The 21,108-nt window shown below is 55.6% G+C and overlaps 1 protein-coding gene across 5 annotated transcripts in view; it reads right to left on the minus strand.

The window, feature by feature from the left end:
• The window catches only part of RPS6KA2 (ribosomal protein S6 kinase A2), a 355,183-nt gene that overhangs the window by 36,381 nt on the left and 297,694 nt on the right, over positions 1–21,108 (minus strand). For all 5 annotated transcript variants that reach the window (XM_047859631.1, XM_047859634.1, XM_047859632.1 and 2 more), the window contains 3 exons: positions 18,327–18,397; positions 15,512–15,600; positions 2,543–2,607 (listed from right to left, as the gene is read on the minus strand). In XM_047859631.1, coding sequence (XP_047715587.1) covers positions 2,543–2,607; positions 15,512–15,600; positions 18,327–18,397 — 225 coding nt within the window. The remainder of the gene's footprint in view (positions 1–2,542; positions 2,608–15,511; positions 15,601–18,326; positions 18,398–21,108) is intronic.

A 21,108-nucleotide genomic window follows, 5' to 3' on the forward strand; every position in this document is an offset into this window, starting at 1 on the left:
GACACGTCTAACAACATTGACAGCGAATCCTCACTCGGGGAGGGTATACCCAGCGGCAGGGGACGGGCAAGGTCGATCGACACAAATAAGGGCCGTGACCCAGTGCTTTGGAAGGTGATAAGCCGGAGGAAAAGGAGCAGGGGAGTCGGGGTGCTGGGCGAGGAGCTGCAGGTTTGGAAGGGCCCCCAGGGAGACTTCAGCGAGAAGCTGGCTTTTTTTTTTTTTTTGGTAGTCTTCACGTCCTATGCGGAGCCCAATGTGGGGCTTGAACTCATGACCCTGAGATCAAGACCTGAGCTGAGATCCAGAGTCAGATGCTTAACTGACTGAGCCACCCAGGTGCCCCCAAGAAACTGGCTTTTAGGAGAAGACAGGAGGAGGACATAACTGAGACACAGGGGGCCCCCGGGGGCGGGTGTGCTGGGCGGCAGACAGGTGCACAGAGACCGGGGCGAGGGGAGCGGGAGGGACAGGGGGTCTCAGCTCCCCTGCTCGTTCTTTTCCCAGCGCTGCTTTCTCTCTGGGACCAAGGGTGCACCCTTTGCTTACTGCCTCTCTCTCCCAGCCCAGCGTGTAGGACTTGCCCGTCCTGGCCACCGCTCTGTCCCCGGGTCCTGGAGGTGTCTCCAACATGCCCAACAGCAGGCTGAGTCGATGGAACAGAGAGTGACAACAGAAGGGGGTGTGTGGCTCTACTCTGGGCCGCGTGGGTGGGAGGGGACGGGACACGGCAGAGCAACCCCCCTGGGCCCCAGAGCGCGTCCTCGTGGGGTGCCGGGGAGGGGGGCACGTCCCCAGGGCTCAGCTTCTGAGGCTCTCGTGTGTGGTGCCGTGCCGGCACTCGGGGGCCTGAGACCCCATCACCCCACACAGCAGAGCCTCCGTGCTGTACGGAACTCGAAAACAATCGGCTGAAAAGGACCTTCAGGTGCCCGTCTGTGAGCTGGGGATGACAAGAGCTCCGTGTGAGCCTGCATCTCCGGAAAGCTAAGTAAAAAGACATTTCACGCGCAGGCAGTGGCTCTGATGTCCCGCTTCCACTTCCCATTTTTCTGAACTCAACCTGCTGTCGGTTTGGCCCTTGGGCCAGGCTTGTGTCCCCGGAGGGGAGGTGACGTGTGCCAGCATCTCACACGCTTCTCTCCAGTGTCACCGTGGGAAAGAAACGTGATCTCGTAAAAGCTGCATAGTCAGAAGCGTAGACGGGGGTATTAAAGAATCTCACGTTCTCCCAGCTTGACTTTCTCCAAAAGAGGAGGAGAGGGGAGGAGGGTCAGAAGCTCTGAGAGCAGGGGTTCCATCAGGGGCAACACCGGGGGCTGGGGGCCGCCGAGCCACTCCTGGCCGGAAGCGGCCGGGGCACCATGCTCCATGGGGACGCGAGGAAGACAGAGGGAAGTGCAAACACGCGTAATAATAGCCCTGTGCTAGAGAGGACATTAACTCTTTTTTTACACTCTGTTAAGATCTCCAAACGTAACAGCTGTGTTCACCTAAAGGAAAGGACCGGAAGAAACAGACATCAGAGGAGGGACGTCTTCCATGCACACAAAGCACAGGGCGGCTGTTGAGATGAACCAGCCCCGAGCAGAGGGTCTGGAAACGGCTCCGAGCGGCTGGTGGGATGAGATTCCGGAGCCCCGGAGCCAGCGTCTGGCTCCACGCGGCTTTGTGGCCCTGGCTTGGGGAGCTGGAGCCAGAGGCTGACTTCTGACGGGGTCTCCTCCCCCGACCAGGTGATGTCTGTCTCATCACCAGGCCTGGCGTCCAGCACAAGAGCCCCTCAGCCCTGGTGTGTCCTCTCAGGGGTTTTCCATCGGCACCCGGCCCGTCTCCTGGCTATGAACCCCACCGGCCCAAGCTCGGCAGGGCTGAGCCCCAGCTCTCTCCCGACTGCAGACCCCGGCCCAGTGGTCCCGAAATGCCCCACGATGGTAAGTCTTCCTTAGGTCGCTAACAAGTGTCAGCCGTGATTTTGTCTTTAACGGTCTGGATGATACATTTTTTCTTTAATAACTCTGTAAGAGTGCTAGCTGTGGGGGCCTGGGCCTGAAAAGAGACTGGAAAAGCAACACAGAATCCGAGGTGCCAGTGGTTCAGCACTAAAAAGGCCTGCACAGTGGGCCACTGCCCACGGCCCAGCGGCCCGGAGACCCACAGTGGCCCAGGGGCCCAGGGACAGAGGCCCAGGGACCCAGCAAACCACAGCCCAGTGACCAAGTGACCTGAGGGGCTCCTGCAGCCCCTTGCCGGATGGAAGGTGATCTCCACTCTGTCCTCAGTGCGTAGCAGTGGCTGCAGGGTCATCTGAACCTGCCTCTAAAGGGCCAAGCGATAAAGGGATTTCGGGTCTGGTGCTGCGGGGACGGGTGGTCCCTGGTCTGTGCCTATAAAATGCCAGCCTGTTCATAGGCTGCGGAGAGAGGTGTCACCCTCCTCCAGGTGACAGGGCCGCGTTCACCTCTGGTTTGTACCCGGCTGGTGTGCCCGCCCCCTCGCTCCCCGTCGTCGTGAGAGGCGGGGACCGCCGTGCGCTACTCACATTCCAGTCTACGGTCATGAAGAAGGGGTTCCGCTTGATCTCCTCTACCCCGTCGAGGCCAGCACCTGTCCCGGGACAGAGCAGACACGGGCATCAGAATACACCCCCGATTTCGTGGCCTCTGATGGTTTCGGACGCAGCAGAGGGAGGGGCTGGGCTGCCCAGAGCAGGGGTGAGGCAGGCTGGAATATTCCTGCCGCAGGTGTGGGGACGCCTGGAAATCCGGGGGAGGAAGTTGGAGGCCCCGTAGGCTCCACGCCCACCACCCACCGTGGGGCTTGAACTCTGCCCAGAGGTCAAGAGACCACAAGGGCCACAGGCTCTATCGACTGAGCCAGCCGGGCGCCCTCCGGCCGCACTTCAGACGCCCATTAAAGCTGGCGCAGGCCGGCCTTCCAGAAGGCAGCGGACATACAGGGGCAGTAGGAGAGGAGGCTGCTCTGGGTTTACAGGGAAGGGGAAGAAAGCCAGGAACTGAAGAGGGAGCTTCCAGCGGGATGAAACCCAGAGAAAGACTGGCGTCCACACGAGCGAACGCTGGGGCCCCTGGAGACGGCTTATAGACAGTTCCGCTGGGCTGATTGCTCCTACCCGGACTTGCTCTTTCCTCTCTTGCTCACATGAAATCCCAAGAACTGGGGGAGCGAGGGAGGCCCGAGTCTGCCGAGCACAGAGGATTCAGGGCTGTGAAACTTTTTTGCCCGACACTGTGTCACTATATGTCTGCCGTGAGTGCACAGGCAGAGGGAGCCTAACGGAGGCACTGGGCCAGCGCTGGTCTGTCCCTTACAACAAACGCATGGCACGGACATCCGTTTAGCGTGAGGGGAAACCGTCCGGGGGGGTGGCTGGGAGCGCGCAGGGAACTGGCTGTACCTCCCATTCAGCTTTTCTGTAAACTTAACGCTGCTCTAAAAATAAGTCTATTAATCAGAGAAACCAAAACCCTAAGGCCCTGAGAGCTGTGTTTTCTCCAGGATGCGAAGTCAGGGCAAGAGACTGTGGGCCAGGGAGGGGGCTGGTGGCACGGGGGCCGCGTGGGCCGGGCCGTCTCCAGCCAGCTCCTGTCCCAAGGTTGGGGACGGGGGTTCCGTGTCACTCGGTTTGTGAGGCACAGGCTTGCCGCTTCTGCACCCCAGGCTCCGTGGGCCCACCCCGAGCTGCTGTGGTCACTGTGGTGCTCCCCATCCAGCCTCACCGTCGGGGCCTGAGAGGTTGGGGGGCAGCCCCCACACGGGCTCCCGGGGTCCCAGAAGACGAGGCCCTCCTGGACGTGGCCGGATGCTTTTGCATCCTGGTCCTTGTGCTCACGTGGGGAGAAAAGGAGGGGCGAGAGCTGTCCTCGGGCAAAGATGTCTCAGGAGGACGGAGGCCCAGGCCCACCTCCCGTGTCTGCCCGGGGAAGCCTGGCCAGGCCAACACTCTGGGGGAGAACCCGCTGCTGGTCCCGCAGCATCGCCGGACTTGTGATACAAGGCAATGCGGGCGGCGATCAGACTCTGGGATTTCTCCTCTGCTCTCCTGCCCGGCTCTGCGCACACCGAGGGCCTATGACTGTGACCGCTACTTTTTAGGCTGAAGGACACGGGGTAAGGTGGTCACGGTCGCCCGAGAGTTTGTGAGGAGAACTAGGATTTGGAGGGAGATCTGTGTCACCCCAGGCTGGGGTTCCACCCTCGTCCTCAGTCCCGTTTGGAGTTTTCTTCTGAGGACCTGTGACATGATGATATGGTGAGAAGTGTCCATTTCGGTCTTTGTCTCTGGCTCCTGGTCAGAGCCCCCCAACTCTTGCAATTTCCGAAGTCGTGAGAATAACAGAATCATCTTTGGTCACAGTATTTGGTTGTGGTCCCTGGCCCCAGCAGCAGCTCTTTTGTTGCTCACGACAAGCCTCTTTGACCCCCCCACCCCCACACACAGAATTTATGTCAATGGGGTGGCCCTTGGAAAGCCCTTTGAGGATGGGAGCTGGTCACCACGGAAGCCAACTACGGGGCCAACCACGTGACTACAGGGTGGGAACTTCCAGCCTTACCTCTGACCTCCAGGGAGGGGAGAGGAGAGGGCTGGAGGAGGGGCGTATCATCCACTGCAGTGATTTAATGGAGCACACCCAAATAGTGGAAACTTCATAGAAACCCTAGACAACAGGGTTTGGAGAGTTTGTGGGTTGATGTGCAAGAATGCATCCACGTGCCGGGAGGGTGGCGCACCCCAAATTCCAAGGTCCTTCAGACTTCACCCTATGCCCCTCTTCATCTGTGTCCGTTAAAATATCCTTTGTAATAAACACAGATCTCGGTGTTTCCTGAGTTCCGTGAGCTGTTCTAGCACATTACTGAACCCAGAGAAGGGGTCTTGGGAACTCCTGATTTATAGCTGGTTGGTCGGATGCACAGGTGAGGCCCTGGGCTGTGGGAGGGGCACCAGAAGCGGGGACACCTTGTGGGACTGAGCCCTCGGGGTCTGTGCCAACTCTGGGTGGTTAGAGCCAGACTGAAGTCACTTATAGGGCTCCAAGCTGGCGTCGACTGACAAGTGAAGAATTTGTTGGCATGGAAAACCCATACATCTGGTGTCAGCAGTGCCGGAATAAGTAGAAACGGGTGTTTCCCTGGAGGACCTCACCGGATTCCTGGGTCTGTCTCCCTTGTCCTGTGAACCCCTGACCAGAGCCCTGAGACCTGGTCCCAGCAGCTAGCAGCCCCTGATAGGGACCCAAAGCGCTGTTGTAAAGAAACGTGGAGAACCAATCCGCGGTCTGACTCCCAGCGCTGACCTCCCTCAGCCCATCCTGTGGGCAGGCCGCCTTTGACCAAGCCCAGAACTCTGACTGAAACAGGATCCTGGTGATAAGGATTAAAGTGGAGGGAACCCCACCCCCGATTCCCTACTGCTTCCCAGATCCTTCTCGGTGAACGTTGACCTGCTGCTAGAGCACTGGGGGTCGGTCAGAGGTGCGAGCTTCGAGCCCGAGGTGGCTCGCACCCACAGCGTGACTCATCGGCTCAATTCCTCTGAAGAACCTACTTTGCCTTCTGTTCCCATTACGTCTCGTCTTCGCTCATCACTTGCGAATACGATCCACAGGAACTGGAACCAAGTGAGACCCAAAGGAAACACAGACATTGGTGTAACTCCAAATTCCACGCTGGTGCGGGCTGGGTTTTCTCAGAGGCTTAATTAGCACATTTCTATCTGCACCTTCTCCTTCTGCTGCAGCGAGGCTTTGTACCACGTTCGTGCTTTGAGGCCTCAGCCAACAGCCGACAGTGAACGAATTAACACTTTGGCTATTACTCAAAAATTATAGGTGTTCCAAAGGAGAAAAATGTGAAACAGAAGGAAAGTTTCTGCACACGGGTTTTGAAGGCCTACGTCAACCTTCCTAGGGCCCATGTGGTTATTATTTTGGATTCTGGTTTTGTCGATCTTCTCCTCACATGGGTTAAGTAGGCGGTTTTGTCCTTGATGACCCCTTTCTATGTCAACTGCACACCTCTGACAATCGGGCAGAGTTCTGGGCTAGGAAAGTCAGGGAGCGTTTGTGCAGATCCCTGAATCACAGCCGTCGGGGTAGGGACGTTTAATCATCTGTGGTCCATCGCCAAACTGTAGTATCACTGGACGTGTTCACCTGGCCCCACGCGTCTGATTTCTACCCCTGGGGGGACGTTGTGACCTGGCACCCAGTTGGGACCTCCTCAGTCAATGCACAGTCGTGAGCGTGCTCTCCGGCGGTGGCGGGGGTGTGCTTTTCCACGGCCCCGGTTACGGTCGGCTCTCCACTCCACGTTTTGAACAAGGCGACCTCTGTCACCGTGGGGTTAATCATCACTGGACTTGTACATTCTCAGTAAATTATTCTCAAAGGGTTTTGGCATCTGCCCCAAATACTTCCACAGACAGCCTGGGGAAATGTTTAATCCTGGCCCCTTCGAGATGCCTTTGAAGTATTTTACTCGGCTGCTGTTTTCGAGTCACACGGTATCCGCCTCGGATTCTTGGGGCGCGCTCAGGACAAGCTCACTTGGGACTGGTGTCCTCGCAAACACTGGAGCTCTGCCCGACTGTCACGTCCAGGCCGCACCGTCTAGGACGTGAACACGAGGCCTGCGCTTTACATTTTAATCACTTACCCTTTGCCTACACGTTATTTTTCATAGTTTGGAAGTATTTTCCGGCCCTTTGGCATCTCATTCACTCAGGGTCTAAAATGTTTGCTTGCTGGGTCTCAGAGGGCACTGCCGGTTGAGAGCTGGGGTCTGGCACCCGCTCGGCCCCCAGGGCTGGCTGGAGCCGACCGGCGTGCTGGTCTTGACCTAGCCGTCAAAGGTCGGCCTGTTGCTGACGGGAGCCGGGATGGGACACCGGAGACCAGGACGGGGAAAGCACTGTGGAGAGGGACGCTGGAGAGCAGAACAGAAACGCGAAACACAGAGGGCCGTCCGCCTGCCAGCGGGGGGAGCCGCTCGCCACAGGTGTGCTTGGGTTGGGGACCGGATCCGACACGGTCTACACGGCCGTGCTATTTTACCTTCGTCGGCCCATCTCCTTCCTACCTGACCGCGGCCGCATCCCCCTGGGGGTCTGAGACCCTCCCAGAAGTTCCTATAGGAGACACGGACGGTCACGAGGGACGAGCCAGACAAGCGGCCACTTTGCAAAGCCCTAGAGAGTGGGTCCGTTGCAACCTCCCATCCTGCAGAAGGTCTGGAGAGGCATTTACTCAAAACAGCCGCCTTGGAGGGCCCGCCCGACAGCCCCAGTCACGAGAGCCGCCACCACCGTCTGGTGACCACGGCCGATGGGCACACCCCGAGGCTCTGCAGGGCGCTCGACCCGACCCCACCCGGGTGCTCCCGGGCTGCAGCATGAAGGCTGGCACGGGGCCTTTCCCCAGGTTCTTGTCTCTGGCTTCCTGGGCTTGCAAATCTTTCGGGGCGACCAGTGTCGCACCTGGAGGAACCCCCGGGGCGGAGACAAGGACCCTGAGGTGCAGCGCAGGGACAGGCCTCCCGAGGCTTCCTTCAGGGAACACGCCCGACCTCCCTCTCCCCGCAGACCTGTGTGGACCAGGTCACCAGCGACACGGGCCCCAGGGGGCTTTCTCTAGTTCACCGACACTGTCCCCTGGCTGCCTCCTTCAGAGGGACCCCTGGTGCCCTCGGCACCCGGCTTGGCCTGGACTGCCTCTCCCGGAACCCCCCTCAGGCACAGGGAGATCACACGGGCCCTCCCACGTGCTGGTGCCTGCCCCAGTTTTTCCTGTGATGTTCTTTGGGCCTACTGTGCGCGCCCACCCCCTGCCCTGTTCCCAGCACAGCCGTGGCCTCTCGGATGCAACCTGGGAATCCTCCAGGGGGAGTCCGCCCCCGGGCCCCACTCCCGACAACAGCAGCTGTTTGGGGCCACTGACCTACTGTGCACCGGGTTGTATCCCTGAGCCTATCACACCGCACAGTAAATAAGTGTGTGACACGCTGCCACGTGCACACCAGCTGCCACGTGCACACCGTCACGGTCGCAATGAGCACACATGTGGGGCACCTGGGGGGCTCAGTCGGTCAAGCATCTGACTCTCGATCTCGGCTCAGGTCGCGATCTCACGGTTCATGAGTTGGAGCCCCGCACGGAGCTCTGCGCTGTGAAGGCGGAGCCTGCTTGGGATTCTCTCTCTCCCTCTCTCTGCCCCTCCCCTGCTCACGTGCACATGCACGCACTGGCTCTCTCTAAAAATAACATTAAAAAAGAAAAAAAAGAACACAGATTTGACTCCGAGACTCTTGAAGTCCGCGAAGTGGGGCATCTCACCGCTCACGACACGGAACACAGCGTGCTCCTGCCTCTCCCTCCCCTCCCCTCCCTCCAGGATGCCCGCTCCGCCCGCCAGCGTCCTGCCCTCACGGAAGGGACCGGCTTTTCAGGTTTGCTGGGGGACCGTCCCCCCAGCGGCAGCAGAGCGGAGGCAGGGGGCGCCTCCCCCTGCGGTTGCGGTTTCCGGCCTCCCGGCCCACGTGACCGGCTTTCGCGGCGGGGGGGGGGGGGGGGGGGGGCGTGGCAGCACCAGCACCCGCGTGTGACCGGCACCTGCTGCGGGTGTTCACGGCGTGTGTACCGAACGGCGACGGCCCCCGGTCAGTGGCAGGTGCGACTTCCATGCAGACTCTGGAGCAGGACATTCGGGGGATGCCGGGGCAGAAATGCCAGCTTTAGACCTGGGGTAGCCGTGCACCCTTGTGCAAATCGTATGGGGGAGGGGGCCTCAGCACCTCCACCTGCAAGGTGTAAGGCATCTTTGCTCTTTCTTCCAGCATCTTCTATGCACGTGCCCCAGGAGGGTGTTACGGATTGAACTATGTCCCTCCGAAATTCTTGTGTCGATGTCCTCACCCCCAGGACCTCAGAACGTGACCTTATCTGGAAGTGGGGATCCTGCAGATGTGGTTACAGATGAGGTCATACTGGGCAGGTGGGCCCTAACCCAACATGACCGGCCGCCTTACGAAAAGAGGAAATTTGGACACAGACACACACGGGAGAGTGGGGGGGGGGGGGGCTGGTGTCCCCCGAGGCCCCGGAGCACCAAGGATCCAGCATCTCCCTGGAGGGGGGGAGGGAGGCGGGGACAGACTCTCCTTCCCAGCTTCAGAAGGCGCCCGCCCTGCCCACACCCTGTTCCTGGACCTCGGGCCTCCAGAACTGGGTGTTCTCTCCGCCCACAGAGGACAGGGGACAGCCGATGAGCATCTCAGCCTTCCCTGTGGTCGCCTTTCTCTTTTTACCCCCTCACAAGGGGACTCAGCAGGAGGGGAGGCACCGGGACGTGGAGAAAGGCTGCTGTTTCCCAGCACCAACATCAGGCCCGGCCTCCGGGGCTGGGGTCCTTGGGGCCACCTGGTGGGCGAGGGCTCTTCAACAGGCTAGGAATCGAGAGACAGAGGTTCTGGCTGATGTGAAGGTAACGTGGTCATGATACAAATCTGTGTGAGAACGGGCTTTGGGGTGAGGGCTCTGAGCTCCCTGAACGGCATGGGGGCTACTTTGGGGCCAAGAATAAGGCTCACAGCAAACAGACAGGAGGGGAGGACCCGGCCTTCCAACCCAGCTGCCCTGCAGATCAAGATGAATCTCCCCAGCGTGGTCTCTCTCCTTACGGCTAAAGATCTGGGGGCAACTGGCTTCAGTTGCTTCCTTTAAAAACAGAACCAGCCTACGACCCAGCAACCGCACTACTAGGTTTTACCCAAAGGATACAAAAATTCGGACGCAAAGGGCCACACGTGCCCCAATGTTCACAGCAGCGCCATCGACAACAGCCAAAGTACGGGAAGAGCCCACGTTTCTATCGACTGATGAACGGATAAAGAGGATGTGGTTTATGTATACAATGGAATATTACTCAGTCACCGAAAAGAATGAAATCTTGTCATTTGCAGTGATGTGGATGGAACCAGAGTGTATTTTGCTGAGTGAAATAAGTCAGAGAAAGGGAAATAGCATATGATTCCACTCGTGGAATCTAGGAAACAAAACGATGAACATGGGGGAAGAGAAGGAAAAATAAAATAATATAAAAAAGGGAGGCAAAGCATAAGAGACTCTTAACAACAGAGAACAGACTGAGAGTTGATGGAGGGCGGTGGATGGGGGATGGGCTAGATGGGTGATGGGCGTCAAGGAGGGCACTTGCTGGGATGCACACTGGGTGTTGTATGTGAGTGATAAACCGCTAAACTCTGCCCCTGAAACCAATACCACAGTAACTAACTAGAATTTAAATAAAAATTTGGAAGAGAAACAAAGATTCAGTTGCCTTCCTTGGGAAAGCTATGTAACCAACGACCCCGACTACAGTGTCTTCATGTTCAGTGTGGACGTCGCATGTTGTGAACACTCCCAAGGGAAGGATGATGGCTCCTGGAAAGCTGCGTGATGATCCCCTTTAGAGATGATCCGGAGGGCAGTCTTTGGCCACAGACGGCTGGCTTCCATGCCTCCGTGGGCTCCAATGGGCCAGTATCTTCTAACGGACGATTATCTATACACTAAATACACCCATCTTTCTCGCTCATCAATTATTTAAACTAAATAATAAAATAGGGGCGCCTGGGGGGCTCAGTCGGTGAAGCGTCCAACTTCAGCTTAGGTCACGATCTCACAGTTCATGAGTTCGAGCCCTGCGTCGGGCTCTGTGCTGACAGCTCGGAGCCTGGAGCCTATTTCGGATTCCGTCTCTCCCTCTCTCTCTGCCCCTCCCCTGCCCATGCTCTGTCTCTCTCTGTCTCAAAAATAAATAAAACATTAAAAAAATTTTTAAAACTAAATGATAAAGTAATATTTGGGGTTAGAGAACTATGATTTTTGTATAATTACATGCTAAGACAAAAAATAGACTATTTCGAAAATTATATGCCTCTTCCAGAACAAAGGGAGAACACAGCCCCTCCCCGTGTCGCATTCACCCGGGTCACTGTGACAAATGCTCTCTGGCAAACGCAATGGTATCCGAAAGGAGACTGGCTTCCAGACAGAATTCTCCAGCGTCTACAGGAGACGGGTCGGAATCACATCTTCGCGTGTGTCTCAGCGAGCGGACGTGCCCCGCGTTTTTGTCTCTCTGTTTTGAGCCTGGTCTTCCCCGGGAGAGGTCGGGCAGGCTAAGACTCACAGCCAGGCTCCCTCGGGCGTGTCCGAGAGGGCAGCTGTGCGGGAGAGGAGGTGCGACCCTGGCCCCCTTAGGAAGTGTGTGATTTCCGCACGTGCCCCGTGCACCCGACAGCGACAAGGCAGAGGCTGGACAGATCTGTGTGGCACAGACTTGGTCCTGAAAGAAGAGTTCCAGCCATCAGCACAATTACTGTTGGAGCACTGTGTAGAGAGTCCTCTGGGGGCAACCGGGTCGGGCCCCCTCTTCTCCGTGACTGGGGAGGCCCTGCTCTCTTTCTGGTTCAAATTCAGGACGAGGTAAGTCACCTGAATGCTGTCCTGTCGTGGAAGGCAGACATTCGATCTTCCTTTTTTTGCAACGATCTCAGGAAAATGTTTAACTGTATCTTTTCAACGCATCCCATAAAATGACTTTTTTTTTTTTTTTTTGCCAGAGCTAGGTTACCGGTCCTTGTGCATCGGACAACCTTGCTCTGCCCTGTCCCACAACCAGGCAGCGGAGAAAGAAGAGGGTCCGATCGGGGGGAAGCAATGTGGCCAAGAGGTCCCGACACGGGCTCCACCATGGGTCTCTGTGCGCCGCCGATCTCTGCCTTCTCACGGATCTGTCGGACACGTTACAGTGTGTGCTGTGGGTCAGGCACTACTCTGGCCCTTCCAGTCCGTCCGACCACACTGGAGATAGTTACTGCCATCACGCTCCGTTCCCAGAGAGGGAAGCCGGTCCGGAGAGGATGCGGTCCTGGCCCTCTGCCCCTGTGCCTGGTGCTGCCACCCGGGGCTCCTCAGGAGCTCCCCTTCTCTAGGCTCACCCCTGCCATTCTCCACGTTCCAGCAAGCCTGGATTACATACTGTAGAGTCCCTCTCCTTCCTAACCAATGGGTCCCTAAGATCCGCCCAAGAGGAATGAGAAATGGGGGGGGGGGCAGGCCAGGCACAGGGCCTCCCTCAAGTCCGCTCACCCTTTCCTGAACACCTCCTCGGTTGACCTGGAGGCTGGCAAATAAGACAACCATTCCCAGTCCCCTATTCCTCGTATCCTGATACTTGTCTTCTTCCTTCCTTTTAGCTAGAAGTGCCATGTGGCGGTTCCTTGCCCACAAGAAGCACAGGCAAGTCCCAAGGTTTGGGGAAAGCTTTGCCTTCCTGATAAAAGGGACGGAGGCAGCTCGTTTCATCCATTTCCTCCCTTCAACTGAATGTGACGCCTGGGGCTGTGGCAGCCACTTTGCGACCACAAGGCACCGCTCACGAGGATGGGAAAACAATGCACTAGGGACAGTAAACCCAGCAGACGGGTAGATCTGGGCTTTCGCTAACCAGCTGCCGAGCCAACGCTTACAACCCCCTACTGCCACGTGAGTCGTTACTTCGAGAAAAAGAAACGGCAGTGTGAAAAACGACATCGTCGAGTTAAACAACTGTAAGTGACTCAGGCGTTCTGTGAATACCCTCCTTTCCCTACCTGGAAGCACTGCTGTGAGGATTTCAATGAGATAATGATTCTCTTAGGGCAGTGCCCCACGCACACCACCGTCCTCCCCGGGAGGGCCGAGGCCCCAGAAGAGGAGTGAGCTGGGCAGAGGAGTGCTTGAGCTGCCCCCAGCCTGCCTCCGGGCTGTGCGGAGAGGCTGTGCCCACGCCGGTCAGGGTAGAGCACTCGGGAAGGAGACACAGAATCAAAATAGAGGTGCGCCCGGGTGTCGGGACCAGGCATCTGAAGACGGACAGAACAACACAGGGGCTCTGACCGGGTGGGCTCGGGGGGCCCAGAAATGAGTGGAAATGACCGGCCAGATGTTTATGTGCACCCCAGACTCTGAGGCAGGTGCGTTCTGCGGGGTAAGACGGGCCAGGCTGCAGCGCAGGTTGGCTTTGGACGGGGAGGGATTCCTTCTGCGTCACGCGCACACGGACGGAGACGTTCAGGGGAGGTAATCAACTGATTCATGATCAGGAAAGTCAGATCAGAAACAGGCAAACGGTCACGATCTTTGTGCGATGCTCAGGGATGAACTGGAGGGAGTGAACACACCGAACGGAGGGACGCATTTACTGTTTGCTTCCAGGTCTTAAAACACCTCTCGCAATTACCAGGTGCTGCCTACCTCCTCCCCTGAGGCCACGGGGACGGATGTGAGCGTCTGCTCTTTCGCGGAGGCGCCCGGGCCAGGCCACACGGGGTTTGGCAAAATTGCAACGACACAGCAGTTCCAGGACGAAGGGTCAGACGCAGGCCCTCGACTCCCCATCTGCGCTCCCGGGGCTGCGTTCTCCCGCTGCCCCCGTGGCCCTCACCCGCAGGGCAGGGTGGCTCCACGGTGACGTGAGGGCCTCGTCTGCGGCAGCCCCGTGCCGTGTAGGGGAGACCGCCAAGACGGAGAGAGAGGCAAGCCTTTGCCGCCCTCCCGAGCCTGCCTGTGCAGGCACACGCGGCCGGGGAGCGGGCAAGCCCGGTTCCTAATGGAAGGGCCTGGTGTAGGCGTCGCTGCATGGCTCAGAATCGAGGGCCCCGGCCTTGCCTCGGTCAGAGCCAGGACAAGGAGGGGTCCTGACGATTCTTGGCCAGGGTCTTTAGGTCCCGTCTGGGACTTCACTGGGGTGCCCGAAACAAGGTGGAGGAGATTCTGTTTAGCCCTGGAGGGTTCCTCCGGATCACGAGCTGGACGCACAGACACCACGACAGCCCCTGATTGTCAGCACAGTGTAAAACCCACCGTGGAGGCCGGGGTGCGCCCCATCCTGGACCTCAAGGCTCCCTGCCCTGCCCGCTGGCACCTGGTGGCTCAGTGACCAGAGCTGCTCTCCAGGGAGGGCCTCGGCCTTGCCTCCAGGGAAGTGCCTGTGGCCCAGTGAGCAGGCCCTGCCTTTAGGGTCCGGCCTCTGGGCCCCTATGTGGTGCAGCGCCTAAGAGGTGCACAGTTATCACGCTGGCTGGTTTGAATCAAAGTCATTCGACCACAGCCGTTTAACAGACACCATCCCGGGGCTTGTGCCAGGTGGGTGTTCGGGGCCGGGGCTCACGTGGGTCTCCCCACACCCCCTCGCAGAGACCGCCTCTGCTATAAAACGGGTACAGGCTCCACCATGGGATGCCTTTAGACTCTGTAGCAACTCATCTCTGCAACTAGATAGATGCTGGGCATCTCTCTAGCCGGGTTTACAGAACCAGGGTCTCACCGGGGGGCTGTCCCCAGGGTCAAGGCTAGAGACGGTTGTGCTTGCTAGGGCAGGGGGAGCGAGGCATCGAGGGAGGGGCCGGGGATGCTGCTGAACATCCTGCAGTGCAAGATGGTCCTCCACGAGAGAGAATTACCCAGTTGAGAGGTCACTGGTGCCATCGCGGGGACACCTGGTGACAGCACACCCCATTTAGACGGCTGCCCTGTAGGTCTGGGACGACGTGCCGTAATTTACTTGACGGTGTCCTTATTGTTGGACGTATGCCTGATTTCTAGGTCGTTGCTAAACAAGCGTTTTTTATACATGCAACTTACAGGCTGGATAGACTTCTAGAAGTAACATCTCCTGGTAGGGGAACGTACACGGTTTAAAATGTTGGTGGGTTTTGCCGAGTGTTAATACGCTGCTCCATCAGCTCTCTGGACAGCAGAGCCTGGCGCTATGCGGGCACCAGGACGGGGCCTGCTCGTGTCCTTGCTCTCCAGCTCCCCCCGTAGTGGGCACCGTGCCGGGCACCTCCTCCCGCCCGACGGCCCCACCGCACTGCTGACCGCTGACCACGCGTCACTACGCCCAGCGCGCACGCAGGTGCCCGTGACAACGAGGGATGGAAAGCGGCAAGCGGGCAAAGAGGATTCGGCAGCTGTGTTACTCGCGGGAGTCCTAGGCAACCCGTGCGTCTGCAGGAGGAGACGTCCACCGAGAGGCAGCCGGGGGGAAACCTTTCGCGGAGAGTGATTCTGAAAGTGGATTAGTACTTGGCTAACATTCGCGTAACTCTTGATTTTCACACACGTTAGGATGTATTAATTTAAGGGGGACTGAACAAGAGGCAGCTTTCAGCCGTCCTGTCCCAGGTTTGCGGGGTTCTAAACGTAAAACGAGTAGAAACAAGTTCCACCCTTTTGTGCAAAAACAGTGCCTTTTGGGAAACGGCTAATAACCCCTGGCCAGAGACTGTGTCTTCGAAGTCCTTGTAGCTTGGACGCGAGAGGGCATTTGCACACCTGATTCAGGCCCCTTGCTCTCAGTGAACCTGGTAAAAGGTGCAGACAGGCAGTAGAGGTGGGCGGGCGGACGGCCCCTGCCCTCCCGGGGCGCATGCGGGCTCTTACCCAGACGGTTGCACGGGTTCCGTTTGAAGAGGGCTCTCAGCAGGCTCTGCGCTTCGGTGCTGAGGAACTGTGGCATGCCCAGCTTGGCTCTGAAAACGGAGTTGTAGTTTAGGATGAGAAGGACGGCCAGAGTTTTCTCCAGCACTTTGCGATCCTGCTCAGTCAGCATGAACAGATCAAACCGACGTGAGCCAGAGCAGCGGCACCCAAACCTTCTGGCCTTAGGGCCCTTCTGCGCCCTAGAAGTCACGGCGGGCATCAAAGAACTTCTGTTTACGTGGGTTCCAGGAGAGAAATCTTTACCATAGCGATTGAATAATTCGCTTCAAAACTAATGCAACTAATTAAAAAGAACCACTAAGAATCCCATGAACATAAGTAACATTTTAAATGATGTTTTACTACGTGGCTACGCTACGAACCACGTTTTCCAAAATAACAACAAAAGGTTTGGCTGGGAGAGTGATCTTGTTCACAGTTCGGGAATCTCTTCTGGGTGAGAGGAGAGAGAGACAGGTATGCTCATCTACCTCTGTGTTCGATCTGTTGCGGCACAGGAAGAAAATCTGGGACTTCACGGAGCTAGCACGAACAATCCCAAACTTGGGATGGAACCACAAAAGACCTCACATAGCCAAAGCAATCCTGAAAAAGGAAACCAATGCTGGAGGCCTCACGATTCCAGACTTCAAGTTAATTGCAAAGCTGTACTAATCAAGACAGTATGGGGCCGGTACAAACACAGACACAGATCAATGGAACAGAGAAGCCAGAAATAAACCCGGAAATATATAGTCAACTAATCTTCAATAAAGCAGAAAAGAATATCCAATGGGAAACAGACGGTCTCTTCAGCAAGTGGTGTTGGGAAAACTGGGCAGCGACATGCAGAACAATAGACCTGGACCACTTTCGTAACCACACACACACAAATAAACTCAAAATCGATGAGAGACCTAAATATGAGACCCGAAACCATAAAAGGCCTAGAGAACACAGGCAGCAACACCTCTGACATCAGCCCTACCGACATTTTTCCAGGTATGTCTCCGGAGACAAGGGAAATAAAAGCAAAAATGAACTATTGGAGACCCATCAAAATAAACGGCTTCTGCAGAGCGAAGGAAACGATCAACAAAACTAAAAAAAAAAAAAAACCGACGGAATGGGAGAAGATATTTGCAGATGACATATCGGATAAAGGGTTAGTATCCAAAATACATAAAGAACGGACACAACTCCTCATCCCAAAACCAAATAAGCCAACTAAAAAAATGGGCAGAAGACATGAATAGAATTTTTCCAAAGAAGACCTTCAGATAGCCAACAGATTTGTGAAAAGATGCCCCACGTCACGCATCATCAGGGACATACAGATCAAAACTACAATGAGATATCACCTCACGCCTGTCAGAATGGCTAACATCAACAACTCAGGCAGCAACAGAGGTTGGCGAGGATGCGGAGAAAGAGGAACCCTCCGGCACTGTTGGTGGGAATGCAGACTGGTGCAGCCGCTCTGGAAAACGGTGTGGAGGCTCCTCGAAAAGTTAATGTACCCTTATCAACCTACTGTGATGAAAAACATAAAATGAAAATAAAATAAAACCCAGTAATCTAATTGACCCAAATGACTGCAAAAAAAGAACAAAAATCCAGGAAAGGAGGAGCCTGCGAGCCCCCAGGAGGCTCTCGGTCCCCGGGGTCCCCAGATTGTGTTCTGGGAGCCATGGGACCACAGCTTGGTGTTGACTTTCAGAAATGCTCAGCCACTCCCAAGCGACGAGTCCACACACAGGATTAGCTGGAGGGAATTATTCTCGTTTTAGAGAAAGTACAGCTCGTGTTCCCCCTTAAAATTAAAAGTCACAGAGGTAAACAGTGCAAAAATAGCAGGCCGCAGCCATAGATCCGTTGCCCACAACAGAGGAAGACACTGATCAAATCCTCTCTGTGGGCTTTCCTCCACTCCTTTCTCTCCTCCCACTTATACAATGGCGCAACCTACAAAAACTTAAGCTTTTTAGGCGCCTCTTGCTCTTATAAAAGTGTCGTGTCCACCTGCAGGGTCTGCGAGAGCGGGTCACGAGGACCAGCAGCTTTACGGCTTCTCTACGCCCTCGCACAGCAGAGGGACACTAATTTGGAGCGAGGGGTACCTGTTTCCAGCCGCTTCTCTACCCCCATCCACGCTCCTGTCTTCTCCTCCTGGAGCTCTCCCTTCTGACATCGTGCTTACGCGGAGCCTGCTCATGTTTAGGGTATCGGAGCCTGCTCATGTTTAAGGTATGATCGCAGGACCGGCACTGGGTTTACACGTCTTTCCGGGATGCTAAGAGCAACATCCACTTGCACGGTAATTGATTCTTTGGGAGAACTGAACAGAAAATTGTGCGTGTGTCCAGTCACGTGGGCAACGTGATTCCTCGCCAACGTGAGGCAGGAGAGCTCAGGGACCTGAACGAATGGGGTCAAGAGGGAGAGAAAGAAAGGAACCCCCACTCTTGTGCTCTCTGGAGCCCCTAAGTCCTCTACCCTTCCGAATCTGTACTTTGTTTCTGAAGGTCCCTGATCACCACACTCCCTGCCGCTGACACCACACGCGATTTTGCTGATGGAAAACGTTATCTGCGCTTCACCAGGGTCACTCGGGGATCCCCGTCAGCGTCTCCCCTGCAGCGAAAACGCCAAGAATGCGTATCACGGTTGTTGCTGATGCCTACTTAACAACCCGGGCTTCCAAGACCGAAGCTCTTGCTCTGGAAGGTGCTGGGCATACTGGATAGATCCCCAAGGGTGGGTGTTTCCTACTCACTTGAGGATGAGGGCCATGGTCTCCTTCCTGTCCTTCCCCTGGAACGGCAGCGATCCCGTGAGCATCTCGAACTGCAGAGGAACACAGAACAAGGAGGTGAGTGTTCAGAGCGACTGGATTTACTAGCAGAGACCCCCAGGTGGGCAAAATGCAGCCAAAGTTCACATGTCCTTTCAAAATCCCAATCAGTCCGGCGGAGGCCCTGGCCGACACGCTAGGTGCACATCAGCGAGCAGAGCGGCCTCATGGCGCTCAAAGTTGGGCGGGGAGGCGCACAAGCCAGCAACCCAGGACGTACCCCGGCCGTGGTAGGCGAGGAGACACGCTGGGGAAGGGGATGGATGGCAAGGGGATGGAGGCTGGGCCGTCCCCCTTCCGCGGGGCCGGTGGAGGACCCCGTTCCCGTCCTTCTCTGGTGTGTGCTGTGGAGGCGGCGGCCAGGGCAGAGTGACTTTGGTCCGTTAAGAACGTCCAGTGAGAACAATATGGAGCCAGGAATGTCTCCGACAGGGCCACGCTGAAAATAACAAGCGGACCTGTGCCGGGACGGCCTCCGGGACGGAGACAGCATCGAGGGCCAGCCTTTCCCGAGCACGGAAAAGCCCGGACTGCACGGGCTCTGGAAGGGGTGGCCTGGACCCGCAGGGTACGACCTGGACGAGGTGCGCACCTGCCCCCTTCTGAGAAAAAACTAGGGCAGGCGTGCCACCAAACCCTGTCCTTGAAAATGGGACGCTGAATCTAACTGACAGAGGCTACAGTACCGGTCCCAGGCCGCGTCTTCACGTCCTTGTCAACTACACTTGAGCCTTGAACACAGGTGTGAACACGGGTGTGAACAACATGGGTGTGGGTGACACGGGCGTGAACACAGGTGTGAACAACACCGGCATGAACGACACAAGTGTGAACGACGCAGGTGTGGACAACATGGCTGTGAATGACACGGGTGTGAACGCCATGGGTGAGAACGACACCGCTGGGAACAACACAGCTGTGACTCATGGGTATGAGCGACACGGTTGTGAACAATATGGGTGTGAACACCACGGGTGTGAACGACACGGGTGTGAACGAGACGGGTGTGAAATAATCCACTTCCGTGCGGGTCATGTTTTGGTAAATATAGTACTACATACACCACAGGCGTGTTTTCTCTTATGATTTTCTCTTAACAACATTTCTTCACCTTACCTTACGGTGAGGATACAGTACCTAATACATATAATGCACGAAATATGTGTTAATCTACTGCTTATGTTATCGTGAGACTTCTGGTCAACATTAAGCTATATTATTAGTTAATTTTGAGGGGAGTCGAAGTTGTATGTGGATTTTCCAGTACCTTCAGAGGTCAGTGCCCCCTAGTCCTGTGCGGTTCAAGGGTAAACTGTATAAGGAAACAGCCTCGGTGCGGGTGTTGGTATGATCTTACTAAACTTGCCTTAGTTTTGATTCTGACTGCATGTCTCTGTTCCTTTAAAATTTATCCCGTGGTATCTCTCCTCCGCATTAGGAAAAACTCGAGAACTACATCGGAGTAGAAAGACCAAAATAATCACCCACAATTCCATTATCCGGGGGTAGCCACGGTTAATATTTGTTATTTCCTTCTGGTACTTTCTTGAAGCTGTGTTTTTTAAGGTTTTATATACCAACCTTTCCTAGAACAATATAAAGGCTTCCAATGCTTATTGGAAAATCTTCATAACATCGCTTTATATGTGGATATGCCAAAACACGTTTATTTGTTGTTGGACGCTTAGAACGTTTCCAATTTCCTGCTATTATAAGTAATGCCAAAATGTACCTAAAAGCTTTCCTACCCCACGGAGTTACCCTTATGACAGCCTGCCGGGAGTGAAATTAACCAACCGAAAGAAATGAGTGTAGTTAAGGCCTTATTAATACTCTCGGTTTGCTTTTTGAAGGTAAAATCTGAAAAGAAACGTTAAGAGTTCCTTCCTGTTGAGATGTGTGAAGCATTCCTCTGTGCTAACACCTGCTGTCCCTCCCGTGTGTACTCATTCGGTGAAAACACACCGAACAGACTGCAGGCAATCAATCAATCTACAAGCCATAAAAACGGAGAGTCAGAGAGTCCAGAAGATGATCCAAAAATAGGCAAATATAATTAAATGGAAGGGTAGAACGCTCTGGCAGATGAGCCATTCATCTGACAAAACTAGATGAAAGTTTATACGTTGATCGTAGAAATCAAAGTATCTCTTAAAATAGAATCCTATTAGCAAAGAAAACCCCCTTCCTATTTTGCTTCTACCCTTCTTTCTCCCTTCAGGAATGAAATTCCATGGCAAGGAAAAGCCTTTGAGAACTCATTGCTACAAAATCGGGGCCCGTCCCGAACATCTGTGCCTCATGTAACCGTTTATTGTGGGTCAACCAGCAACTTGCAGCATTCGCCTGGTGATTCCTTCTTCGCTTTGACTATGACCCCGGGGGATCCACAGCCTTTGTGTTTCTCTCCCTCCTTCCCCTGTTCTTCCCCTTGCAACACAGCGGGAGGTCACGCACTATTCATGAGCATCTAACACAGCGCAAACGTGGGTGTCCACTAAATGCTTCTTGGTGATGAAGACAATGCTGGTGGTGGTGATCGTGATGAACCCCACACGAGTCTATTTCCACCACTCCCAGCCCCCTTACAGGTTCCCTCTCTGTCACACGTGGAGAAAGGAGATCATTTCAGTTTTCAGTATTACTGTTCTCAACAAAGCCGCTCAGCACTTTCTCCGTATTTAAGCATCCCAGGAAATCAGGG

This window comes from Prionailurus viverrinus, chromosome B2 (genome assembly GCF_022837055.1).
Source record: "Prionailurus viverrinus isolate Anna chromosome B2, UM_Priviv_1.0, whole genome shotgun sequence".
In the NCBI taxonomy this organism is placed as follows: Eukaryota; Metazoa; Chordata; class Mammalia; order Carnivora; family Felidae; genus Prionailurus; species Prionailurus viverrinus.